A 27,081-nucleotide genomic window follows, 5' to 3' on the forward strand; every position below is an offset into this window, starting at 1 on the left:
TTTTTGGGTACAAACTGTTTCCAATGAGAAATCTAATAAAGGAGGACAGAAAGAGCAGTCCCCTGGAAGCCAACACTGCTCTGGTGCTAGAATAACACTGAGTGTGTGTGTACACGCACACGCATGTGAGACAGATGGCCCTTCTGGCTGGTGTGTAGTCGTTGGACACACAGCTGTGAGCACAGCCTGGGAACTGGTCCCTCCCTGACCGACGGGCAGACACCCTGTCATGCAGGGTGTCATGCGGGGTCTCTAGTCCTGCTCCCCACATAAGAACTCAGGACATGGTGAGGCCAAAAAGAAACACCCACGGAGCTATAGGTAGAGGAGTCATACCACTATATTCCCGCTGGTGGCTGGGCCGGAGACACAGGTAGCAGGAGCCACACGATTTGCAATCCATACTCTGCCGCCTGGCAACTTAGCCACCATCTTCTTGCTAGCCCCCATTTTCTACTAGCGTAACCAAGGCAGTTATATTAGTGGCCAATGGCTCACTGGTTACAGCTGACGGCCAACTAGCCACAGCTGATGGCCATCCAATCACAGTTGATGGCTATTTACTACCTGAGCCAGCACCTTTCCACGTGAGGCCGAGAGCCTGGAAACAGCACTCCTGGCACTGTCCCCCACACACCCACCACTCACTCACTCCCTGTGACTCATCACTGCACAGAGGACAGGCCCTGGGGAGAAGGGAGCAGCACCCCAGCTTGAGTGGGAGGATAAAGCACCTGAGACATCCAAGGGGTGGGCCTGGGGTTGAAACGAGAGCTGAAATGAGAGCTGGTGGGAACAATGGGGTCAAGAGCCCAGGTAAACAGTGGGAATCTGTAGGGTCTAGAAGAGGCTGTTGGGGGAAACAGATGTGGGTGGACCCAAGAAACAGCCATGTACCAGCCCGTAAATGTCCTCATGGATCCCGCCTCCCAGGTGGACCCTGCCCCAGGGGACCCTGGCCCCTAGATAAATCCCGCTCCCCCAGGTACAACCACACAGCAACCCAGCAATCACCCCCAGGTCATCCTTGAGGTCTCAGTGTCACATAAACACATCTTTCATTTGAATGAAGTTGGGAATGTTTAAGAAAGTAGTGCATCCGAGTGGAGTCCGCAGTGACTTTCTGAGAAGTCTGACCACCATTTCAGTTGCCAGAAAGAAGCTGCCTGAGGCTGTCGCAGGAAGCACCACAAACTGGTGGTTTAAAACAAAACATTAGGACCAGACATCAGAAGTTGAGGTGGGAGCAGGGTGGCGCGCCCTGTACCTGTAGGGTCCTCCCAGCTCTGCCATCTCTGCTGCTCCTAGGCTGGCAGAAGCATCGCTCCCGCCCCCCATCTTCACCTGGTATCACCTTGTAAGGACACAATCACATCAAATTACGGCCCCTACCTCCCCTCCTCATTGTGTCCCCGGTCTGTGCCCTGGTGGCACCTGTTGTTGGCTGCCATCCTGACCGAGGCGTGCCCTCACAGGAGGGCAAGGCAGGGCAGCCCTGGGGTTCCCCCGCAGCCACGACTGGTCTCCTCTGCACAGACACCCCCGCGCTTTCAGGCCCCGTGTTCTGGGGTGTCCTCATGGCAGCAGCCTGGCCTCTGCGTTACACATACGAGAGGGCCAGCACTCCAGGTGTGGCTGACTGGCAACTGTACACACGTTCTCATCAGCTAAACCAACACCGTCAGGAGCCCCCAAGTCAGAGAAATTTACTAACTTCAAAGCTGTTTTTTCAGCCAAACAGCAGGTGTTTTTACACAGTGACCCAGAGACTTGGTGACTCGATGGTGGCCCAAGGCAAGATGAGGTAGTTCCCGGTTCGGGCTGCAGGCTGCCTGTCCTTAAGCTCAGGGTACTTGGCAGCCTGTGCGAGGCTGGCACTGGCCTTCAACGTGGACACCCATTGCCCACCCACCAGGAACACGGTTCCCCCCACCGTGCCAGCACATCCGAGCCTGTCCCCGTGATCACGTGCACCCACTGCGGGGACTGTGCTGACACTGGCATTCAGCTTGGCAGCCAATGCTTCGCCCACTATTCTGCGGACGTCCCCAAAGCGGGCGTGACCAGTCACTGTCACAATCAGAACAGGACACCGGCCAACACAACACGTACCACTTGGGTGCTGTCAGCACCTGAACACTCACCCTGAACATTTACTCCAGAAGTAGCTTGCAGTGAAAAGAATGTATTTTTATTATTAAAGGGGCAATGATCAATGACGATAAACAATTACTTAAAACTTCTTACTGCGCACTGCCAGATGCCGTTCCAAGCAGGTCGGAAGTAGGACCCAGATTAATACATTTCTGGAGACATAGACGTTAGCTTGACACCTTTAGGAAGGTTCCATCGCTCCTGAGCCAAGACTTGTAAAAACGGCATCTAATTTTCAGTTACTCAGTTCCACTTGAGTTTTGATTCTATTTGTGAATTTTTCATGAAATGAAAACGCCATCTCGGGCATGTCTTAGAGGAAAAAGCCCGTGTCCACTGACCCTGCACCTGAGACGTCCTGCAGGGGACAGAGAAGCTCGGGCGCCTCCTGCCTGAACTGGCCAGGACCTGGGGACCTGTGCTGCACACAGACACCAGAGCACCACCCGTCTGCAGAATCTGCTCACTGACAGCGGTGAGGGGGGTCATGGGCTCACCGTTTGTCCAGTGTAGCTTCCCATGAGCCTGGTGTGGAGATTAATGTGTAAAACAGGGCTACCGCTGAAAGCAGACGCCATGGAAACGGCTGAATGACAGCAAGGTCTCAGGGACCCTTGTCAGGAGTAAGCACGGCTCCCAGATCCTGATAGCACTAGATGGAAAGCTGCGTTCACGTTGCTGTCACTGGACCTGACACTGCTGTTCGCACGGCCGCCCCTGCTGGGTACCAGGGCTACTGCCTAGTTGTGGGGACACCAGTGGGGCCCATGCGGTCGCCCGTAAGAAACCTCACGCCGGCACATTCATGCCTCCAGCTCTGACCTTTATTAAGCAGCAGAAGGTCAGAAGGCGGGCACCCAGAGGGCCCAATTCATGACTCTCGTCCACAACAGGACGAGGGGCCAGAAGCTGCCACCACAGCACCTGTCCTCTAGGGAGCCATGTGCTCGGCACCGGGGCGCTGGCTGTCACGTTTCCCAGGGTGGGTGGAGAATGTGGGGTCAGACTTGGGCTGGAAAGCGATGGGCTACTTGAGGAGCTTGGCCACATTCAGACTGGGGACCATGATCTCCCTGAAGATGGGCACGTAGTTTGGACTCGCCTGCGTGGTGCCCTGCTCCAGGCTCTCGATGATGGTCTGCTTCATGTCCCGGCTGGCGTCCCCTCGCACGGCCAGCAGCGCACCGATGTGGTCATCCCTGGGAGGGGGAGACGGCAGGGGTGTGGGGTGCACTGCACTCGCTCGGCCCTGCACTGACGTGAGCCTCCCGGCCCCAGGACTGGGTGGACAGCACAGGTGACAGGTGCACCCCGACCCGGCCCCCATGTCCCATCAGAGGGAGAGAAGCCTGGGTTTTCCCACAACTGTGGTCTTTTTCTTACTCGAAAACCACAGTTTATGTGCAGGTTGCTTCCCTAAATATTTTTAAACGGACTGACCACAGCGGGAGAACGCTGCACGGCACAGCAGCACTGGCTCTGGCCCCTAAAAGCCAGCCCAGAGCAATGGCTGGGTTGGAAGGTGTCCTGGCAGGCGTGGCACACAGGCTCCCTTCTTTCAGTCCATCACAAGCATAGCACAAGCTTCCTAAAACCACGGTGCTCGGCCACCTTCCCACGCACCGCGAGCTCCTGCCGGGCCCACCCACACTGTAACCCTTATGGGGTACAGGGACCAGGGAGGGCTTGCAGGATGGCACAGGAGACATCACACATCCGCCACTGCGCCCAGAAGCCCACCTTGCTCACAGCTGGCAACTGCCCAGCTCATCCCTGAAGGAGCCCGGAGCCGGCATACTGTCACCCCTGGGGTCACACCTAATGCCCAGGACCCCGAGGAAAACCCTGCCTCTCTGCTCCCCACATTCCAGCTGAGACAGAAGCGTTACCTGAGGTCTGGGTACTTGCTCACCAGAGTCGACACCTCCAGGTAGAGCAAGGAGGGGTCCGTCAGCTTGATCACCTCGGCGACGGCGGTGATCGTGTCACAGTACCCAGCCGCGTCTTCGCCAAACCCCTGCAGAGAGCACGGAGGCGGTGAGCACAACCTGTGGCTCTCACTCTCTCATGACCAAGCCGGCCCCCTCCCACAGACACCTCAGACTCATCCCCACAGGGCGGGTCCCGTGAGACACTCAGCAGAGGCGGGGTTGGGGTCACCAGCACCTCCCATGAGGGAGGGGATGCTTGAGCACTGTGTCTGGAGCTGAGGTCCGGCTATTGCTGCCCTGCCAGCAGAACAGTCTACAAGCTGCCGCCCTGAGCATGTGCCCCAACCCCCAGGTCAGATGTGCACACATCTCTTCCTAGTCACACAGGAACAAAGAGTCACACGGTAGCTTGGTTCCTGATGAGACTGATGTGACCACTGGCCTGGAAAGCCCGGGTGGGCCCGGACGAAGCTGCTGAATGGCACCTGTTAGTGACAGCTCGGGACAGGGCACGCGCTGGCGGTGGCACTCACAGAAGCCAGCTTCCGGAAGAGGAAGCGGAGCTGCTCGGCCTCCCGCACCATCCGGTCGGCGCCCTCTTTACGCTCCTCGGGGCTCCGGAACGAGATACGCTTCTGCATGACGGCCCGCAGGTACTCCACCACCACACGCCGCTGCGCCTCAGCCGTCATCCGCTGGGGACAGGGACAGTCAGCGCCGTGCAGCCGAGGCCCTGACCACACTGCGAGCACAGCCGAGTACAGCAGGGCGCCCCTCCTGGTCCCCAGTGAACACAGGAACCAGACTCTGGAGAAGTGTGCCAGAGCCCTCAGTGGTGACCAGAGCTGTGGACAGGGCTGCAGTGGGCAGGAGCCACGCAGTGGGCACCACGGGACTGGCCCTGCACCTCAGCGCAAACAGGATCGAGTGCCCCGAAGCCAAGCCTGCCTGCAGCCCCTGCTGACATGTCCCTCCAGCAGCAGATGCCACTGCAGGATGGCTTCCTGCCCACGCGTCAGCACACCCCTCTGGTGGCCCGTCAGCCGCTCTTCACGCGCCCAGCTGTGCCTGTCTCCCAGGCACTGCACGGGGTGTGGAGTGCGGGCTCCTGGGGGGCGGGGTCCCAGGCCAGTTCCCGGCCCCCACAGGCCGACATGCCTCAGCAGAGCAGACACTGTGCCTTGTCCAGAAGGCTGTTTAACTAGTGGTCTGTGCAAATGGTGACAGAGCTTCAGAGAGAAGAGGAACCGTCCGCACATTTGGGGAGCTTCAGAGAGGCCATTGCTTTCTTCACAACACCTGAGCACACAGTGGGAGGTGGCACCAGGCAGGCACCACAAACGTGTAAATAAAGCTGCGAAGACAAGCCTCACAGCATCAGTCCCAGGCCAAACAAGCTGTGTCTATTCCACTCCCTGCGCCAAAGGGAGGGGCCCCATGGCCCACAGAAGACAAACAAAGTGGCACCCAGCAGCCGCGTGGGGCCACCAGCCCCAGGTTCCGGCAGAACAAACGTTCTCTCTTCAGGCATGAGCTCCACTCATACCAGGAGACAAGTCCCCAGGACAGGACGTCGGCCAAGACCAGCCCCCGGCCCAAGGACTCCACACATGGGATCAAACACCAACTATTAACGCACAAAATGTATGAAGAAAAAAAAGCAGAACCCCCAAACTGTGCAAACAACAGGAGATTCACCACTCTCCGCACCAGAGGCTCCTGGAGTTTGAAGGGACCCGTCAGCCAGGCGGATTTAAGACACCTGGGTCTCCCTGCTGGTGCCATGTGTCATGGCAGAAGAATTTCAAGTTATGAATTAGACAAGGATGCTCCATGTCCAGAGCAGCAAGACAAGGAGAGGCCATAAAAGCTGTAAGGACCAGAAATGAACACAGTCATGGTCATAGATGAACCACCTGCCTGCAGAGACCAGAAAGGACCTGCAGACAAACCCAGGATCAATCAGAAAGTTTTAGTGTCTGGATGCGACGTGAACATATCAAAACCACTCACATTGCCTCAGCCGGGGGGAGCGCAAGACTCGTAATACCAGCCTGCGCCAGGGAGCTGTGTCCTACACAACTAGACTGAGAAACAACGGCTTGAACCAGACTGGGGGGGGGGGGGCGGAAGAAAGGGGGGAAAAGAAAACAAAACCACTCACGTTCCTAAACAGGTGGAAAGCCCGATTTTACAAAGTAACACTTTTAACAGCTACACAGCAAAAACCAGGCAGGGCCCTGAGTACACCTGAGAAGGACACCCGAGCCCTGGATGAGGACCCTGGCTGGGGACACAGCGGTGGCTTCCGGTAAGACTCGGAGACTCCAACAGCAGGTGACGCATGGGCTCCCTGTTGTCACGGGGCTTCTGCTGGAGGAGAAAGGCTGGCAGCCGCAGGGTGCCCTGGCGGGGATCTGGAGAGGGGACCACGCCTCTTGGGCCACTGCCCCACCTGCAGGGCTTGGCATCTGTGGCCATGCGCCAGTGTGGGGTTAGTGGGGTGTCAGAAAGCATGAAGGTAGATGCATGGTCCAATCTTCACTCAGGAGCCCTATCACCTCCACCGCCATCTTCTCTTTAGACACTGATGGCCCCTACCTATCTTGGGTCAATAAAACCTCCTGTGAACTTCTGCTCCAGAACTAACCTGACACTGCATTCTACAAGACAACACGTGGGCTCCAGCACACAGGTGGGCTCCCAGCAGGTGCCCGCCCCACACTTACCTTTTTATACGGCGTTTTGATTTTGGCAAAGTCATTGAAATAGTCCTCCACGGTGACACAGATGGTGTCTACAGCGTTCGAGCCCAAGAGCCACTTCCTCGTCATCAGCTCACTGAGGTGCTGCTGCAAAGCACAGGCCAGTCCACGTCACCTCTACTGTCCCCAGATCACGTGCGTCAGGAGGGAGGCGCTGCCTGCCTGTTCTGACGTGAGTGTGCACGGTTGTGAGCACACTCCTCTGTGAGGTGTACAGACATGGGTGCACACATTTCCTTCAATGACTACGTGTACTTGTGACACGGACATTTGGTCATCTTTTTACTCAATTCTGACGGACATTTACAATTTCTCACATTTTGCAATTACAGAGAATGCTGCAGTGAACTTGTACATTTGTGCAAGTGAAATTCCTACAAATGGAACTGCTCCAAAAGTATGCAGACTAAACCCCGATTCAGTGTTTCCAAGCCGCCCCCCCCGCACGGGTCAACTCTACACAGAACACACAGCAGCTCTTCTCATGCCCTGACGACCCCGAGAGCTAGCGACAGTCCCTCCTGCCATCCTGCCAAGCTACGAATGCCAAGTGCAACGTGCATTTCTCTGAAGAGCAGTAACACTGGGTGTGTGTTTCATGCTTAGGACACCTGTGGTCCTTTGTCAGTGAAGTGGTTATTCACATCCTTTAGCTACTTTCCCATTGTCTTTTGTGTATTTTGAAATGATTTCACAAAGGCATACATTTCATTTGTTTTCCAAACCATTTTCGAGAAAGTTGCAGACACCATGAAACAATCCTACAAGCTCCATCATCCAGGAGCTCCTTCCCAGGGGACCTGAGGTAACCATGGCTTTATTCTTTAAACATATTTTGCTTTCTGCCCACATGTCTACAAAATGCTGAACCATCTCCATAGCTCTAAAAGAAGCCTTACTTGTTCACAGTGTATCACGCCTCTGACACAAGGCTAGCTGCATTTTGTTAATAACTTTGGTTTCTATCTTTACTCAGAACTGAGCCTGGTCTAGGCGACGTGAGCGCCAGGCCCACACCTGGGCTGGCCTGCCACCAGGCTGTGCTAGGAAGTGCAGCGTCTTCCCTCGACACGAGACTCCACTGTAACCACTGCAGTTACTGAGAACTCCTAGGCAGCTGTGCCGCAGAACCACAGCGGGTCTGCACCACACAGAGCACCTCCACAGAAGACCAGGGCCCTGAGCATGGGGGATGCAGGCGCCCACCTCCAGGTCCAGGAAGACCTCCTCCAGCAGGCTGCGGCAGCCCTCGTCCGCGATGGCGTCCAGCACGCCGTCCATGCTGGGCTGGCTCAGGGCCACGGCCTCCTCCCCACTGCTTTTCAAGTATTTCCTTTTCAAACTGACGACTGACTCCCTGTGGGAACAGGGTGGCTCAGGAGACTGAGGTACCCGCCGTTGCACCCCGGCCCGTGGCCCGCCCCCACCCCCCTGCTGCCCACTGCCCCGCACCTGAAGGTCTGGCAGTTGTTGATGATGGCCACCATGTACTGCACGTAGCAGGGCGGGTTCTGCCGCTCCCGCAGGTGGTCCTCCTTGTACAGCTGGGTCTCGTCTCTATACCTGGGGACACGGTCACCGAGCGCTCAGCGGGCAGGGGCTGCCGACAGCACGACCCATGGCACCCCACAGGTGCGTCCCACACCAGACACCCGACCAGGTGACTCTTTAAATAGGAGTACAAGAATTTCTGGATGCCCTACACTAACGGGAAACTGGAGATGCTGCTTGTTTTAAATGGACCAATAAAAGCTGTATCTGTAGCACCTCTGCAATGGGTGCCTGTGTGCAGCTGGGGAAACACCAGCTCATTTTATCTGTCACAACTCGCCCAGAAACTCATACAACAGTCCTGGGAACACTGTCAAATGCTGGCTGAAATGTCCCTTCCTGAACCTCTCCCTAAATGCACCAAATGAGAAATCAATCAGTCTTCAGATGTCACAAACACCAATGGCTGACATGGCCACATGCCATTGGGCACGCTCCCACACGCCCCACCGGACACCACGGCATGGCAGGCCTTCCGAGGGGGCCGCACTGGCACCACATACAGGGAATCACTCGGCACTGCCTGCTGCCCGGGACGCTGCGCAGGCACAGGCTGAGATGAGGGGACACCCTCTCCTTACAGCACAGGGCCACCTCGTCCTCTAAAGGAATGACCGCCTCGGGCCACCAGCCCGAAGGAGGCTGGTGGGGACTCTAAGTGAGGGGCTGGCTGTCAGCTCTGGGCCGGCAGGGCAGAGGGATACACACGGTGACTGTGCCGCCACATCAGGGCTCCTGCAAAGCAGCAGTGAGCAGGGGGAAGGGGGGCACACCAGCCTTCAGAGCCATCTGTGCTTTGCGGCCGACGGGACCTGGAGCAGGCAGGGGGAGGCTGGTCACCCTACGAAACAACCAGTGAGGCCCCACCAGCCAACGGCGTGACGAGGAGGAAGGGTTTCTGCCCTGCTCCAGAGACCTGAGAACCCAAAGGACCCCACGCCATAAAGGGAGGTGTCTGCAACCCGCTGTTCGAGGGCCCGTGGAGCGACCATGCGCTTTGTGTGGGACGACAGCGCTCTAGCCAGGGTGGACAGCGCTGGGGAAACGCCGCCGCGTCCCAATGTCTAGGATTTCCCTTAGTCATGTCAGCAGGGGAGGGGAGGGCCAGGGGAGGCACAGGGGGACTTGAAGGCACAGCTTTTGAACCTGTGTTTATGTCGTTCCGTCTACTTCTGCACAGGTCTGGAATTCTTCACGAGCAATTCCAAGGGAAGGAGGTGTCCTGGAGACAAAGTTCCCGAGCCCCTGATCCAGGGCTGGCTCTGCTGGAGGGGCCCTCCCCGTGTGGGAACATAAGTGACCTCTGGGCCTGGAGCTGTCCCCCTGCCAAACACCACCCCACCCCCCACCCCCGGAAATTCAGGCAACAGGAAGGGTAGGTGTGTAAGGAGACCCTGACTCCTGGTGACGAGGCTGGCTCTCAGGGGACTGCGTAATCCGCTCAAAAGGCTCCGTGAATCAGAATGAGAAAGGCTGCGTTTCTATTAACAGAAGACGGTGAGTACGATCACCCGGCCTTCAGTTCTCTTCTAACAGCAGGCGTATTAGGAGCAACACGTTTTTGCTTCTAATTTTTAAAAACATGCATTTTCAGAATGAGCACACTGGCAAAAATACATACCTACTTAAGAAAGAGCTCATTTGCTGAAGACACAGAACTAGTACCTTTGTTTTCAGATCTTCACTTATCTGAGCAGCAACTTGGAGATTCTGCTCGAACATCTGAAAGTTGAAGAATTTATGAGTTAGACTCAGAAGAGCACAGGTTTCCCATATTACCCCCTCGTCTGCTCACTAGTTGTTAGGACAGTTTAAATTCAGAGAAAAAAATGAAACCACTTGAAAAACCACAGAATTACTTAAACAAACAACTTTCTCATCAGGTACAAAACCAAGTGAATCATTTCCTAATTACCGCCAACAGGCAGGTCTCCATGTGGGGGAACCTAACAGAGATGGGGCCCAAGGAGGTGGTGATACGGGTGCCAGGGGCTGTGCTGTGAGCTGTGCCGTGGATTTGTTAAGAATTAGGAGGACACACTGCAGCTGAGGGGCAGGGCCGGCAGGTAGTGCTCACTCCAGGTCCTTGTCAGAGCAGCTGTCATGACGCCACAGTTTCCAGAGTAAAAGAAAGGGTGAGGACCTATAGCTAACTAATGGTGGCACCCAGAGAAAAACACAACCAGCACTCAGCTCTGTCGGCTGGAGTCCCGGCCCTGTCAGCAAAGTGCCACATGAATATTCCAACAAGACTCGGCCCCCTACTGTCAGCACCACACTCAAAGGGAGAAAACGCCACAGTCCAGAGAACAAGAGGAGGGCACTGGTGGCCACCGGCAGGCGGTCTGGCATTAGAAAGTAAATTAACCGTAAGAAGGCATGACTCTTGCTCAAGTCTAAAGGGCTCTTTCCCAAACCCGTCAGGTTAGACTCAATTTTGTGGCATTTATGGAGACACACCTTGGCTGTTTACAATATCAGGAAACTCCAAACAAGCAAACTCAGAAATCTGAGCATCGCACACCAACCAGTAACACAGAATTAGGTTCCATATCAAGTCCAAAAGGATTAGGAAAAGTACGGTGACCCTGGGAAAAGTACGTGGCAGGTACGATCCTCAGTGCCTTCAGCTGCAGACACAGCAGGGTCTGGGCACTGGGCAGGCTTCGCTACGAAACAAGGCACCTTGTTCACCTGTAAAACCCGCAGACCCACTAACTCCCCGGAATGAGCCCTAGACTCGCACAGATGGTACCTGGAAGACGATAGCCGGGAGTGTCGTCTGGTAGTACCCGTCTTGGTCGGCTTCCGGCTCGGTCTCTTTTACCCAGTCTTTTTTGTCTGTTTCTAGAGCTTTCCGCAACCAGGCAATGATGTTTGACTATGGAAGTGCAGCATGATGGGAAGGAAGAGAAGAACAGGCCCCTGAGCCAAGGGCACAGCGGGGCAGCTGCAGATCCAAACAGCACCCTGGGAATCCCTGCTACCCAACAAGGGGACGCCAGACAAGTCGTCCCCAGGGCCGATCGCAGTGCGTGGTGCCCCCGCCAGCTTCCGCCCACCAACCCTGCGTGGGCAGGCCGGGTCTGTCAGAAGCACATGGAGCAGAGAGGCGGACGGCCTCCGGCAGGCCAGACCGTGAAGACCAGACACCAGCTGTCACCTCGGAGTGCAGAGCTCCTCTTGCTTCCGGGCGGGGGCCTCTGTCTGCAGGTGCGGGGGCCAAGGAAGCAGGGCCTGACCTCATCTTGCTCTGAGATTGCCTGGGGTCACTGGGCAGCACTCGGTGCCCTAACTGCCACCTCCCACTTCTGGACTCAGCCCTAACAGGCTGGCCAGCACCACTGCCCATCAGTGGGGCATCGGGGTCTCGCCAACCTACTGGGGACAGGACACTCCTCTAGCCAGAGGCGGGGGTCCGCACCTGTGGAATGCACACCCCACACAATTTCCAGATCCAGGACTGGACACGGGGCCACTCTCCTCAAGTGACCAGCGAACCCAAACTCCCACAAACAGCCAACGTCAAGGTAGGGTTCCGCCCGCTTCTGCCGCTGCCTCCAGTCCCAGTCTGACTCCGAGAGCCGGCGCAACGGCCGGCACTGCGCACAGCCTGTGTCAGGGCTGCACACTGCTCTTTCTACTCACAGTGAGAGTTGACATGTACGTGTCCAGCAGCTCAGAGACCACGTTTGGAGAAAGCAGAGGCTCCAGGGCAATGACATCCACTTCCGGGGCCAGGTCCACGTTCCCCATCATCTCTGTGCTATGGGAGAAGCAGGGATGAGAAAGGCTAACGACACAGGCAGACAATTTTCCGGTAAACGCTGCCGTGCCTTTCCACACGCAGACACGTGCACCCTCACAGCTGCAGTCAGTGCGGGGAGCCCCGTGAGGGCGAGACCTGTTTGTTCTACGCTTGGCGCCTCCCAGGGGGGCGGGGGGCAAACAGGAGTGCAGAACAGATATGTTCTATGAAGTTGGAGAGCAACGTCCAGAGCAGAGAACACGACATCCACAGTGACACCCAAGTCAGCGCGAGTGTCACTGTGCCAACGCCCATGCTTAGCGACAATGACAAGAAGGCAGGGGTGTGAGCGAACCTTCAGGAAAAAGTGTTCCTAGGAACACTTACTACCTGCGCACATGGGTGGCTTCTAAAAGCCCAAGGTTCAGCTGCTCAGAAAATTCCTCTGCCTTACACTGCGTTCCCTAAGCACGGACTGAAATGACACTAGTCCACTTCACATAGGGAATCCAAGGTCTGGCCGACTGAAAAAGCACTTCATAAAATTCCGCAAACGTTAAAAGACTATCAACTTAACCTAGATTATTTTCACCCAAGAACCGGAACTCAGCGTGAAAATGTCTATAGCATGAAGCAGCCCAACTTTTCCTAGAGCGTGCGCTGGGCTGGGACAGGTGACCAACAGGACAGCTGTCCAGAGTCCCAAGGTCCGGGAAGTGCTCCCAGTGTGGTAAGAACAAAACCACCCAAGAAACTGGGCATGTCACACAGATGCACGCCCCAGGTCAGGTGGCTGGAGCATGGACGAGGGCCCAGGGCCTGGATTCGAATCCTATTCCCACTCACAGGCCGTGTGAACTGGGCACATGGCTCCCTGTGCCTCAGTTTCTCCACATACAAAACGAAGATGATCATAATGGTGCTTCCATGCGGATGACAGGTGTAGTTCACAGCTGCAGGGAGGGGACTACCGGCTGGGACTCCCTGGCTGTGCGAGGGCAGCACAGGGCTCCGAAAGCCCCAGCCACGATAAGAGTCATTAAGAAGATACTGTCTGTTTTTCTGTGTTAAAATGTACACATTCTCTACTATAAGCAGTTACCAAACAACAAACAAGACACAAACAAATCCTGAAACCTCACTGCTACTATAGGGGTTTAATTCACTTCTGCACACCAGTGACAAGACAGGCTGAAAGAATTCCAGCGCAGTACTTGTACCGTTTTCTATTCCCAAAATGTGCTTTCCTCTCCACTAGCGAATCTTAAAGAATTTCGGGATACCCCCCGCCCCGCCCCACACTGCCTCGTTTTTCAAACCCTACCTCAAACTGATGTGCACATGAAGTGGTTCATGTCCCTTTTGTGAAATGACGAAGCCCCAAGGCTGAAATGTGAAAAGGGTAAGTGATTTTTCTAGCAAACCGGTGAGAAGAAACCAAACCTGGGGGAGGAGTGCACAGGTGTCCCACCAGCCAGGGGACTCTGTAGGACCTCTGGGCCCCATGTCCTCACCTGCTCACAGCGTCCCAATGGAGAGGAAGTGGCTAGGGCACAGCGAACACTCAGGACCCAGTGCACCCTGCCCTAGACTGCCGGACATGGGCTGATGTCAGTGGCCAGGTGACACAGACAGAGACACCCCCGACACGAGCACTCACCCAGCCAGAGGCTGGGTCCTCACCTCCAGGATGAGCTCCCCACAGGCGGCCTAGAAAATGAAGCCACTGCCCCGAGCAGAGCCACAGCACCTGCCTACGTCAGTGTCCACAAAAGAAAACACAAGACCAAGTGCAGCTACCTGGTGTAGGTGTTTAAGACCCACGTCAGCAGGCTCACGATCTCATTTGCTTCCAGGTCTTCGGACGCGAGCTCCTGCATCCGCATGCTCAGGGCCTGGTGGTACATGCCCAGGAGTCTCCTGAAGATGTCGTACTGGGGCGGGAAGCACTGAACCATCAGGGTTTTGGCGACGACGAGGTCGTCCAGGACGTATTTCCTGATGATTTCCAGGTGGCGGACAAGCCACATCTTGTCGGACTCCCTGGTGTCCGCCTGCGTGCCCTCGATCCTGGTGGTCACGGTCCTGTCCAGGATGGCGAACATCTTCTCCTTCCAATTCTTGGGCCTCCCGGGAGGGACAAAGCCAGTTTGCTTTTTGCGGTCCAGTATGCGCCTGTCAATCTTTTCTTCCCTCTCAATGATCCTGACTACGGACACCAGCAAGGTAGGGTCACGGCGGACGGTGACCAGCGACCTCTGCAGCACCATCCACAGCTGCTTGGCCAGCTCATCGGACAGCCCCTGCGTGCTCCCGAAGTAGCCGTGGATGAGAGTCATGTCACGCGTGTTCCCGCTGTCGGTGCGGTACTGCTCGTACATCAGCCCGTCGCGGGAGCACTCCAGGTCCATCAGCTTCCGGTGGGCTTCCAGGAGCGCCCCCTGCTCGATGAGGTCCTGGGTCTCCCGCACAATCTCGGGCACTAAGGAAAGGCACAAGGCGGCACTGTGAACACTACCCAGGGAGGTGCAGGATGGCAGGAGATGGCGGGGCAGGGGGCACCGGGGTCTGCCTACCCTCCACCCCCACCCCCCCAACAACTTCAGAGTCTACCGAAGCCACCGTCCCCCAGCCCCTGCCCCAGCCCGTCCCGTGTTCCTGGCGCAGCGCGCACACAGCTTGGGTGGGTGCCAGGGGCGCCAAAAGGACCCTGCGCTCCAAATCCTGGGGACTGTGCTCCAACTGCTGTGGCTGCTTCTGATCCCAGAGGTGCACACACAGAAGCGGCCCCTTGTTGCCACCCCCCCATTGCTGAAAGCCCTCCCCCTCCAGAGGACTTCCAGGACCAGTGCCTTTTACCCCCTTCAATTTTCTTTTTCTCTTTTGGAAGGCAGATGTTTAAATACTAGGTCATTCCAAAGCAACTTCACATACAGGGGAACTGAGAATGTGGCTGCACAGCCCCAGGCGAAGGCACAGGCTCAGACAAGACCTGCGAAGACCTTAGGTTTAAATCTCAGGCTAATCCTCAGCACACACAGCCTACAGCACTCAAAATAAACCAATCAACCAATGAACAAAAATCGGCATACTTGGGGGAGGAAAGGAATCTGATTTCAGGTTATCTCACTATTAGATTCAAACGTCCACTGTTCAATGAAAAGAATCACAAGGCAGACAACAGCATAGGACAGTAAGGAGGCTCGAAGGAAGAGCTAAACCAAGAGAAGCTGTCCTCCACGAAGACTAGATGGCAGATCTACTGCACAAAGACCTTAAGCCTGCAAATGCTCACAGAGCTAAAGGAAGGTGTGCAGAAAGTCAAGAAAACGACACGTAAACAAAATGGAAATACAACTATAAATGAAGAGAGAAGTCTAAAAAGAAACCACCCCCCAAAATTCAGGAGCTAAAAAGTACAATAACTGAAATAAAAAGTTACTTCAGGGATTCAAGGCCTATTTGAGCCAACAGAAAAGAGAACCAGCAAACTAGCAGACAGCATGACGAAAACTGACTGAAGAAGCGTGAAAGGAGCCCACAGGACCTTCAGGACACTAACAAGCTGACCAACATGCACACGGGGGAGCCCAGGAGAGAGAAAGGGGAGACAGATTATCTGAATAATGGTGGAAGTTTAACAAATTCGGTGAAAGACATGAATATAAACAACCAAAAGCTCAATAAACTCCAAGCAGGAAAAGCTCAGAGACCCACAGTGAGACACATAATCAAACTGCTAAACACCAAAGACAGCAAGAGAATCTTGGAAGCAGCAAGAGAGAAGCAACTCATCACACACCAGGATCCTCAGTAAGATTCTCATCAGAAACTTTGGAGCACAGAGGACAGTGGGCTGGTGTATTCTAAATGCTAAAAGGAAAAGACTGTCACCCTAGAATCCTATACCTGGCACAAACTTCCTTCACAAGTGAAGGAGAAATTCAGACAGTCCCAGATAAACAAGAACTGAGGGCGTTATGACCACTAGACCTGCCCTGAAAGGGAGTCCTGAAAGTGAAATGAAAGGATATTAGACACTAACTCAAAGCTGTATGGAGAAACAAACATCTTGGTAAAGATATGTACACGGGTAACTGTAAAAGCTAGTACAGTGGTACCTCGGTTCTCGAACGTCTCCGTTGACGAACATTTCGGTTTACGAATGCCGTAAATTTTATGGATCTATGGTATCATTAGATAGTAAAATTCATGCTAAATTTGCAGTTTTAGGGGTTGATTTTAAAGGCGTGGAACGGATTAATCCACTTTGCATTACTTTCTATGGGAAAAACGTGCCTCAGTTTTCTAACGTTTCAGAACTTGAACGGTCTTCCTGAACGGATTATGTTAGAAAACCGAGGTACAACTGTATTATTGTAACTTTGGTTTGTGATTCTATTTTTTATTGTATGCAATTTAAGAGACATTTAATACATTTAGAGAAAAAAATGATTAGTCCAAATATAGTACTGCTGTAATTTTGGTTTATAATCCCACATTTTGTTTCCTATGTAATTTGAGACTAAAGTATTAAAAAAAACCTTGCCTATGTTTTTGGAAATTATGGTTTTGGTATTAAAAAAAACTTGTCTATGTTTATACACAATGTATAAAGATGCAATTGTGTGACATCAACAACTGAAAGGAGGTGGGGACAGAGTTGTAGAGGAACAGAGTTTTTGTATGTTATTGAAATTAAGCTGGGATAAATTCAAATTAGTGTTATAACTTCAGGATGTTAAATGTAATCCCCACAATGTTAACCACAAAGAAAATAGCTATAGAATATACACAAAAGGAAATAAGAATTAAAATGTTTCAGTAGAAAAAAAAAATTCAACGAAACACAAAATAATGCAGAAAACGGACAAAAAAAGCTGTAAGGCACAGAGAAAGCAAATGGGAATTTGTCTCCTTATCAGCAAGTTGGTAACTTTATATGTTAGTGGATTAAACTCTCCAATCAAACGACAGATTGGAAGAATTGATTAAAAAAATCATACACTCCAACTGTACGCTGTCTACAGAGACTCCCCGGAGATCCAAAACACAGATTGAAAGTGAAAGGATGGAAGAGAGTCCATGGAACTCAGTAATCAAAACAGAGCAAGGGCAGCCAAAATAGAGCTGAAATAAAAAAATTACAAGAGACAAAGAAGTATATACAGATGGTGCCAAAAATATGTATACACATTTTAAGAAAGGACAAAAACTATTAAAAGTGCAATACTCAACATAAACCAATATTAAAAGATGACTACAAGTCATATGTATACATTTTTTTGGCACCCCTGGTATTAATAAAAGGTTCAATCCAGCAAGACTATACAACAACTGTAAACATTTACACACCTAAAGACAGACCATCAAAATATACGAAGCAAAAACTGACAGAATTGAAGGGAGAAACAGGGAGTTGTACAATAACAGTTGGAGTTTTCAATACCCCACTCACAACAATAGCTAGAACCAGGCAGCAGGTAAGGAAATAGAGGATTTAAACAACACAAGAAAGCCACTAGATCTGACAAACATATACAGAACACTCTACCCAACAGCTACACACATGTTCTTCTCAAGTGTATGTGGGACATTTTCCAGACACACCATAGGTTAGGCCACAAATTAAATCTCAATAGATTTAAAAGATAGATATAATACCAAGTGTCTTCTCTGACCACAATGGATCAAGTCAGAAATCTGTCACAGATGAAAAATTCACAGATTTGTGGACATTGAACAATACACTCCTAATCAATGGGTCACAGAAAAAAAAATCACAAGCGAAATTAGAAAATACTGGAGACAAATGAAAATGAAAACACGAAACACCAGAATTAGGCGACGCACGGGAAGCAGCGCTCAAGGAGAAGTGGACAGCTACCAACACGTGACAAAGGAGAAAGCTCTCAAATCAACAAGGAACTCGGAGAGAAGAACAAGCTAAACCCAAAGCTATGGGAGGAAGGAAACAGTAACAATTAGAACAGAGCAAAACAGAGAACAGAAAAATGATAGAGAAAAATCAACAAACCAAAAGGTACTTCTCTGAAAGATCCACAACCGACAACCTTTAGTTGGATGGGTCAAGAAAAACAAGAACACAGATTCCAGTACTCTAATCAGCAATGAAAGTGGGGATATTACTACCAATTCTAAGACATAAAAAGGGGAAGAGAATACCACGACCAGTTCTGTGCTGACATACTGGATAACCCGGATGAAGTGGCAACTTCCTGGACACGCACAACCTACAGAGACTAAATCACCAAGAACAGAACATCTAAGTAGACCTCTAACTAGTACGGGGCTGGCGGGAGCGGCAATGGGGGGCTCTCATTTAATGGGCGCAGAGTTCCAGGGCCTTCTCTCCCAGTTCTGAGCTACAGTGGACATACAGCACTGTACAAAGAGGTTCAGTTGTGTGAGATGCAGCGTTCTGGAGAGGGGGGTGGTGATGGCTGCACACCAATGTGAAAGGACTTCATACCACAGAGCCGTTCACTTGGTCAAGGCGCTGAATTTCGTATCATGTGTATTTTACATTGAGAAGCGTGTGCATGGCAGGGGGTGGGAGGGGTTGTGTGCATGGCACCACTGAACACAGGCAACGTGTCAAGTCTACGGGAGCCAAGCACAGCACCCTAATAAGACACATACACATGGAGGCATTTGTTCATCAAGGGAACAGGATTATTTTCAATCAACTCTGGGGATGAACCGCTTCTGGTAAAGGAACCTTATGGTCACCTGGCATTAGCGTTACAAGGTGGAAGGAAACAGGAAGTGTAAGCGGAGGGACACTAACTGGGAAGGCCCTGGCTGAGTGTCATGACGGAGAGGCTAGCGTGGGGACTTTGTTCCAGCTGCAGGCTGTCACCAGTCATCCCCCCGCCCCAGTGTTGGCAGTGCTGTGCCGTTCCTGGGGGGACACAAGAAGCAACTCGGTCATGACCCCAGGAAGATGAGGACGCAGGAAGCAGTAGGGCCAGGTATTCAACAGTGCTGCCACCAGAATCTGCCCAGGTGTGAGGAGTCCAGGACACAGGTCCCCAAGGTACGACGTGGCAGGAGCGAGGCCATCACAGCAGTGGGCAGACGGGAAGAACCACACCAGGCTACACTCAGGGCTCGAGCAGTGTGTGGAAAGGCAGAAAGAGCTCGCTCAAGGCAGACATGGGATGAAGGAAAGGAAAGGGCCAGACCATCCAAGGCAGGCCTCTTGCTGGGATGTTGGTGGCCATGACAGAGGCAAGGGGACGAGGGGAGACGGGCCCTGGGGGGCGGATGAGGAGCTCCTGTCACAGTACCCGTGAGGCGGCTGTGCTGCACCGGGAGACCCCCCCCCCCCAGGTGACGGCAGGCCATGGAGCATTCTTCCCACACTATGGGGGTGTTGGGAGATACTGTAATAAAGGATCACCCCCACACCACCCCCAGGAGCCCCAAGGCCCCACCGAGTCCGGCCCCTCCCCTGTCCCCACTCTCCTGGGCCCTGGCCTGTGCCCACTCTTCCTCCGGGAAAACTGCTACTCTCCTTAACCACCTCTCCCTCGGGGGGTTGCTCACTCCGTCCCATCTGGGCACAGGGCAGCTCCTCCCAGACCACAAGCTCCTTTCAAGGGGATGGTGCCTCTTTATTCCCTGCACCTGGCGGTCCGGTTTGCCCACTGCTCTCCCGACAGCCACACGGCCGCTGAGGGGTGCTGCTGACACGGCGCTTGCCTTGTTACCCATTTCTGTGCCAAGCAGAGAACTACGCACCGTTACTTGCTCAGCTGACCATTTCCATCCACGTTCCAAAGCAGCAACTAACTGCAGGTGGGAACCACACTGTCCCCCCAGCACAGAAGCGGGGCCTGGCTACCTGAGAAGATGTTCTTGAGGTTCTCCACGGCGGCGGCGAGCTGGCTGTGCCGCACCACGGCGTCCTTCACGTCCTTGAGGCTCTCGATGGTGTTGATGCTCTGCCTCCAGTCCTTGCTGACGTCGGCCAGGGACCGCTGGATGTCCTTCACGTCGTTCAGCGCGTTGTGCAGCTGGCTCAGGCCCGTGCGCACCCCGTCCAACTGCGACTGGATCGCGGCCTGGGGGACAGCGGGCGGTGAGCAGGCGAGGGACACACCCCATAGGCCCAGCAGGCTCCAGCGCACAAGACATTTCAAAAGCAGGGTACAGTTGGTACCCAGAAAAGACAGAAACTCTCTTGGGCCTGATGCCCAAGCAGCGCACCCTTCTTTTCCGTGGAACAGAACAACGCCTTCCAAAGCTTTCTGAGGAAACCTCACACCTTCCTAAGTCCAGACCGTCGGCCTGAAGACAATGGACGCCAAGCGTGTGCCCCGCGGGTCCCGCTGTCACCCCTCACATGGCAGGTTCAGAAGGGCCCATGCATGATCTCCCAGGGGGCTCAGGTGCCTACCCGGCCTTCTTAGGGGCAGAAACTGTCAGGACCGGCTCCTCAGCTCTGGGGGGAGGAGCCTCCTGCCATTCAGCTCCAGGACGGCCAGCCCCAGTGCAGACTGCAGCGACCCCTGGAACGCGGACTTACTCCGTGGGTCCCTCAGAGTGCCCCCCAGTGAGCCGTACAGTCAGAAGGGACGGAGCAGTGGCAGGTGGATTGGAAAGGAAAGACCGGGTGGCACAAGAGGTCAGGAACACCTTTCGCTCAGGAGTCTTAAGCTGCACTTAGAAATAATTAACAAACTAAACAAGGTTTCTAAGTCACTACTGATCATCGCTGGTTAATCCCACAAGTTTCAGAACAGATTAAAATTCTGACTATAACTGTAGCAGGTCCACACTCTTAAAATTAATATGAAACTGCCGTTCCAAATCCATCCAACGGATTTTGGGATGCTTCCTTGTTACCACTGAATGGCCTCGGCTGTCTCATCCAGCAGGCCATGACCTTACCTGGATGCTAACAATGTTTTCAAGTGGAGAGCAGACCTCACTGCCATAACGGTGTGAAAAGTTAACTTTCCTTGAAGACAAATGCTCAAGACCCTTCTGCTGCCCCCTCTGCTGCCCACCAAGGACAGCAGGCCAGGTGTTACCGTCTTTGTAAGTGCACTGGGTACGCGTTATTTCATTGAAACTCACCTCTTCATACGAATTAAGCTAAAAGCCAACCCAAATCATGAAACACCTAGAGAAGAACGGTTTTCTTTCTCACCCCACTCTCACACATTCTGGGGAAGTGTCTAACTCTGCTCCCCCTCCCACCCCAGGGCCAGCAGGAGGGCACCTGCCACAGCATGTGCTGACAAGATCGAAACAAAACGCTCTCTGGAGGCACTTCGCAGACGAGCTCCTAATAAACTAAGAAGAGCTGTTACGTTTCTAGTATTTTTTTTTTAAAACGTTTGATAGACACCTCCAGGTGCTTAAAAAGGTTGTTCCGCTGGTGATTCTAATATTCCCACATCTTGTTTGTAAATCTACTGATTGGTAACATCTTGTCAGAAGGAATGTACTAAGTGAGGTAATGATCCACTCTGCCTTTTTCCAAATTACAAAATCTAATTTGTAGCAAAATTACGATAATGACACTAAACAGGAACCTGAAACTCGAAATAAATGGCTGTCCTGCCTGGACGGCAAGCAGGCGCCCACAGCCTCTCCGGCCTCATACCTTCAACCTGGCCTCCACGGAGGCCTTCTTGCGGGCCTCTCTTCTGCGGTACTGCTCCACCTTGTCCAGCTGGTCCGGGCGCTGAAGCATCCCAGCTACCCTCTGGACCGCAGTTGCAACAGCCTCCCGGTCTGTCTCCTTCATGGTGAACAGGCAGGCCGGATCTCTGAAACTGTCATAGTAGAGGGACCCTGTGCGTGGGGGAGGGGGAACAGGAGAGTTAGGAAGGGAGAAATGTTAGGTGCAGAACTTACCCCCCAATAGTCATAATGGAGCTATGGGGACAGCGTTTGAGATCATTCAGTCACGAAGCCTGAAGGAACGCTAAACTAGGATGACCAACTCCTTCATTAGAAACACAAACCTTCCGATCACAAGTATGGAGAACGCTCTGCCTTTAAATGGCACGGGGTAATCTCAGGGATAGGAGGTGAGCGAGTGGAGGGCATCTCTGTGGACCCCAGACCACTCAGCGTATCAGATGTCAGTCTCCAAGGTGCTTCTCTCACCCAGCCAGGGCCAACCTCTCAGTCCGGGGACCTCCACACCAGCCCGTGGCCATGCCCGTGGGGCAGCTGCGCCAGGACGTCTCTGAGGACGCAGAGGCACAGGACAGCATGCACCTCACCAGCCCAGCGGCAGTCCCGGCACACATCCTGTCTGCAGCACCCAAAATACCATCTGCTACTACTTAACAGCCCTAGACAACGGGGAGCGTGCAGAAGGCACACGCCCTGCGTAGCTCAGGTACAGAGCACAGACGCTCCGACACCAAGCTGACCTGCCTCCACCCCCTGTGCCACCAACACCCCGCTCATGGAACCAAAAGTGTATTTGGTGAGTCAAAGGAGAGGGTTCAGGAAGAATCCGTTCCCCTCGACTCCAGCTATGGAGCCTCCATTTCCACGCACCTTCTCAGTCACGAGAAAGGCCCCCCCCACGTTTTTCATTCCCCATTCCCACGCTCTCAGAAAATCACGGACCGCAGGAAAGCTTCCACTAAGCCTCTGTGTTAAATAATGCGCATTTGTGCACCACATGCTTTTTCATTTCTTTCAAACGGAACCAAACTGCACCACTGTCTTTCTTTCCTGATTATGAAATTATGGATAACGATGCAAAAAACCTGAACAAGGCAGAAAAACACACAGACGCCAGAGGCCGCGCCTGGGAGCCGGCGTCCTCCTAAGCGGACGTCCACCCGTGTACACGACCCTCATCTGCTTGTTTGTGTTTCCGTTTAGCTTGGACACGCCGTCAGCCTGGCCTCCGCCACCAACACCTGCACGGCCTGCACTGCGGGGCTGGCGGGCCGCTCGCGGAGCACAGCCGGGCGGGGCGCCTCAGACGGCGCCGCGGGCCTGGGGGAGCCCGCGCTCCCGGCCGTCGTCCCCGGAGGCAGCGGGCGCCCTCGGCACCGGACGGGCACCGACGCGAGGCGGAGCCCGGCGCGAGGGAGACACGGCGGCGCCCACGGGGAGGCGACGCCCGACCGCCGCCGGAACAGACGCGGGGCCGCGGCGGCCGAGGCGCTGCAGGGCTGCGCCGTCGCCCCGGGCCCGCGCCCGCCCGCCTGCCCGCCGAGCCCGGGGAGGGACCGCGGCGGAGGCCGGCGACCACCCCCTGGGGGCCCGCGCCCGCCCCACCCCCGCCCCACCCCCGCGTCCGCAGGGGCCTCACCGTCCGCGCCACCGCCGCCGCCCGGAAGTGAGCTGCCTGCGCCACTTCCGCTTCCGGCCGCGCACCGGAAGGGCGGGCCTGGTGGCGTCTCTGCCCACGAGCCGCGCCCACCGGCGGAGACTGTCGGGACGCGCCTGGCGCGTCCTGCCCGCGGGGCGACTGCGGGCGGGAGGGTCGGTGCCCGCCCGGCCTCCGGCCCCCGGCCCCGGCCCGGCCTCTCCCGTCGGGCACCGGCGTCCCCCCTGCGGACCGCGTCTCCCGGACTCCCGTCACCCGCGGTGTCGCGCACGTCCCCTCCGTGGCCGTCGCTGACCTCTCCGGGCCGCTACCTTTCGCCGCACCCGGTTTCGCGCGCCCTCCCCACGGCTGCCTCTGCGGCTGCCCCCGTTCTGTGTACGTCCGCCCGCCACACTGTCGCAGGGGCTCTGTCTGCAGGACAACGCTTGGCACGCGGCGGGCAGGCAGCAAACGGGCGACCGAGGCGGGCAGCCGTCGGACACCCTCCGTGTCACCCGGCAGCTGCTTCGTGAGCTGGAACGAGAAATGGTCTCCGCCCGTCTGGGAGCGCGGACAGATCGGAAGCCCGCGTGGGGGCAGCCCGCGTGGGGCTGGCGGTCACTGCTGCGCGGTCCCGGGACCGGCCGGGGTCCTGGAGCAGGGGCTTCGCTGGCCGGTGCTGGAACGGAGGCCGGAAGAAGCCCGCGGACCAGCACCCGACTCCCCGGCGAGAAAACGTGCTAGAAAGGTGTCGGGGCTTGTGTGTTGTGGGAAGAAGCACTGTCTGCCGCGACTCGGACTGAACGGGAAGCTTCTCACCGTTGCCGACTGGACTGGACCACGCACCGCCTGCAGGTCGGCGGGTGCGGCGGGAAGGAGTCGGGAGGGAGGCGGGGACGGGAGCGGAGCGGCGCGGAGGGAGGCGGGACGCACAGCGGGGGGGGGCAGGAGGATGGAGGTGTGCGCGCCCCCCGCCATCGCCACAGCCGCACAAACACAAGCTGCCAAACAGCTGACCAGGGGCAGAGCCTCGCTGTACCGAGTCGTGGCAGGTACTGTTTCGTCTGTACCTAGGGATTGTGAAAATAGAGCACTGTGTTGAGCGATGAATGTAAACAAGTTAAAAACACTTTGGAGGTATACCGGTAGTGGCATTTTGAAAACTAATGAAGAAAAATTTGCCAAAATGATCAAAGCTTTTAGGACTGTCACTGCACAACACAGCAACATTAAACAGGACGTAGGAGACGCACGCAACCCGCGTCCCTAATTTCCTCGGTTCACCAGGAATGGTGAAAAATGTGACGCTTTATCTGGCCTCCAGAACCGTGACAGAATCAATTCCTGTTGTTTAAAAAAACAGTAGTGTGCTGTGTTAAAGGACATTCTTTTTTTTCCTCCTTAAAACTAAAACCACAAAACCTTGATTAAAGACCTTTTTTTGGCTTCTGTTTTTGGCAAACCAAATAACTGAAAAAGCCTCCTGTAAAGAACAATAAAAATAGCGCTCACCTTTTTAAATGCACAGGAGAATTCACCAGCAAGCACAGGAAATCACTGGGGGAATGGGGTGTGGGGGTGTGGGGGGGACAGAAGCAGAGAGAGGAGAGAGTGAGGTGGGGAAAAACTGCAAAACCATTGCTGGAGCAGGAGTGTGGGGGACACCCAGGATGGGGTTTTCATACCGATACGGGGCAGATGGGGCCACAGCTCCAACCGGTGGCCTCCGACACTCCTCCACGAAGCCAGGATGCTCAAAGGGTGCACCCTCAGTGCGAGAGTGGACCAGGGGAAAGAACAAAACCCCAAAAGCAGATTTTTTCCAGGTACTAGGAGCCCCAAGTCGGGAAAGGCCCCCAAGAACTCATAGCTAGGGCCTGCAGTTCACTGGGGTTTATGCCCTCCTCAGCCTAGAAGCTCTCACTGAAACTCACCCCTTGGCAGAAGCAAACTAGAGAGGCCCCTCCACCTTGGCAGGAGCAGGAGGGGAGTGAGGCGGCTTGTTCTGCAGCGTCCTGAGACCCTTGTCTGTACTGGGGGAACAGGGACCTTAATTAGGTCCAACTTAGACTTTGTGAAACCCACGTTAATAATAACCACTGAAGAAACGGAGCTGTGACTTCCAAACAAATGGGGGGGAGGAACACAGGAAACAAGCAGTCCCATATGGATAGTAGGAAAGGCAGAAATGCCCAATGGTCTCTATAACTACGAACACAAAACAAGTAGAGATATGTCCAAATTTATCAATTATCAGAACACAAGTGGATGGATTTTAACACAGCAAAAGTTACAAATGAGGAAACCTCATGAATAAGGGCTCCTTAGGCGTGGAGGAGGTTTGCACACGGCCATTTGGGGCCTAGAAAGCTGGTGTCAGACAAAATGGGCTTTATGTCAAAAACAGTTACTTTTCTTAAGATGCTAAATGCATAGACTACAAAGAGATAGTTTGCTATGCTAAAATCTTAGACTCTTGCATGATTTTTTAAAAAACCTTAAGTGAAAAAAAAAAAAAGCTGCAGACTGAGTGAATCTGGAAGTGCAAAAACAACCACAAATCCCTGGGGGGTGGCGGGTGGGGGGGATGGGAGCTATTATAACAAGGGCCTGTGGGTGTTGCCAGGCCAGCGTCCTTAGGGGGCCATGAGGGCCCCCTCCTGCCCTGCAGCACTGGACACCTTCCAACCACAGCCCAGGGGCATTCCCACTCAGGCCCTGCCTCCCTTCACACCTGTGACCTGCCAGCCCTACAGGACCTTGTCCCACCCTCTCCGCCCCTCTCCCTCACCTGCTGGTCACTTCAGGTCTTGGCTCAAATGGCCTGCCAGCTGGCCTTCCCACAAAACTGCCAGCAGGCATGCCCCCCCCAACCCCCGCACACACACACACAATGTGCTTGTGTGGCACCTGTCCCCTTGCTGTATCACAGAAGTTGGTGGTTCTCTGGTTACGTCTCTCCCCTCCCCCATGCACACACTGTGTCAGATCCAGCATGGCACTGATGTCTGCCCCTGCCATGTCCCCATCACAGGGCCTGGCATTCAGCAGGGACCGAACCACTACTGTTGAATGATGGGAGGAAATACACATAAAACAACTGCCATCTCATGCCCTCTGAAGGACAAAACCAAAGCATGTGACAACACCCAGTGTTGAGGGGACATGAGCCCCAGGGGTGCTGGTTGGGTGTTGCTATAGTCTGAATGTTTGTGTCCCCCAAGCTTCATACGCTGAAACCTGACCCCAAAGGTGATGGTGTGAGAAGGTGGGCTATGGGAGGTGTTCAGGTCTCAAGAGACCCCCAGCACCCCTTCCAGTGGGACACAGCACCCTGGTCTCAGGGTCCAACCTCCAGAATGTGACAAATAAGTGTCTGTCGTTGATGAACCCATCTGTGATGTACGTACAGCAGCCCGAGGAATGCAGCAGCAGGGCCACGGGCAGCACTCTTGGGGTGCCCTCAGCCCTGAGAAGCACACCAGGGGTCTGGGATCGACCCCCATGCCTGGCTGTCCTCACAGGAGCGGGGTAGTCACGTGACCGAGTGAGAGTGGGTGGCCCCCATCTCAGGTCTCAGCAGAGTGAGTCTGAAGAGCACGAGCCAGACAGGGA

General features: G+C 54.5%; 1 protein-coding gene across 5 annotated transcripts; it reads right to left on the reverse strand.

Moving 5' to 3' along the window:
- Positions 1-2,956: 2,956 nt before the first annotated feature.
- EXOC3 (exocyst complex component 3) lies at positions 2,957-23,564 on the reverse strand. Of its 5 annotated transcripts, XM_019744596.2 has the most exons (14): positions 22,916-23,409; positions 22,154-22,380; positions 21,790-21,980; positions 20,020-20,239; positions 13,950-14,631; positions 12,050-12,167; positions 11,157-11,282; positions 10,023-10,123; positions 8,303-8,413; positions 8,057-8,207; positions 6,815-6,937; positions 4,619-4,780; positions 4,044-4,171; positions 2,957-3,353 (listed from the first exon to the last, which is right to left on the reverse strand). In XM_019744596.2, exons 3-14 carry the CDS (start codon positions 21,931-21,933, stop codon positions 3,182-3,184), a joined length of 2,238 nt encoding a protein of 745 aa, XP_019600155.2. In that variant the 5' UTR covers positions 21,934-21,980; positions 22,154-22,380; positions 22,916-23,409; the 3' UTR covers positions 2,957-3,181. The 5 variants fall into 5 exon arrangements, with proteins under 5 accessions (XP_019600155.2, XP_074185258.1, XP_074185259.1 ...); XM_074329157.1 differs by lacking the exons at positions 22,154-22,380; positions 22,916-23,409 and adding an exon at positions 23,470-23,564; XM_074329158.1 differs by lacking the exon at positions 22,154-22,380 and having other exon boundaries at positions 22,939-23,409.
- Positions 23,565-27,081: the final 3,517 nt, after the last annotated feature.

This window comes from Rhinolophus sinicus, linkage group LG03 (assembly GCF_036562045.2).
Source record: "Rhinolophus sinicus isolate RSC01 linkage group LG03, ASM3656204v1, whole genome shotgun sequence".
Taxonomy (NCBI): domain Eukaryota; kingdom Metazoa; phylum Chordata; class Mammalia; order Chiroptera; family Rhinolophidae; genus Rhinolophus; species Rhinolophus sinicus.

What these genes read in the sequence shown, in the direction of transcription:
- EXOC3 (XM_019744594.2), bottom strand. Translation starts at nt 23,009, where the DNA reads ATGAGGGTCGTGTACACGGGTGGACGTCCGCTTAGGAGGACGCCGGCT. An exon ending in GTCTTAAACACCTACACCAG is followed by an intron (nt 12,168 to 13,949) that starts GTAGCTGCACTT and finishes CTTCTCCCATAG; the next exon opens with CACAGAGATGATGGGGAACG. An exon ending in CGTACATGTCAACTCTCACT is followed by an intron (nt 11,283 to 12,049) that starts GTGAGTAGAAAG and finishes GCACTTCCATAG; the next exon opens with TCAAACATCATTGCCTGGTT.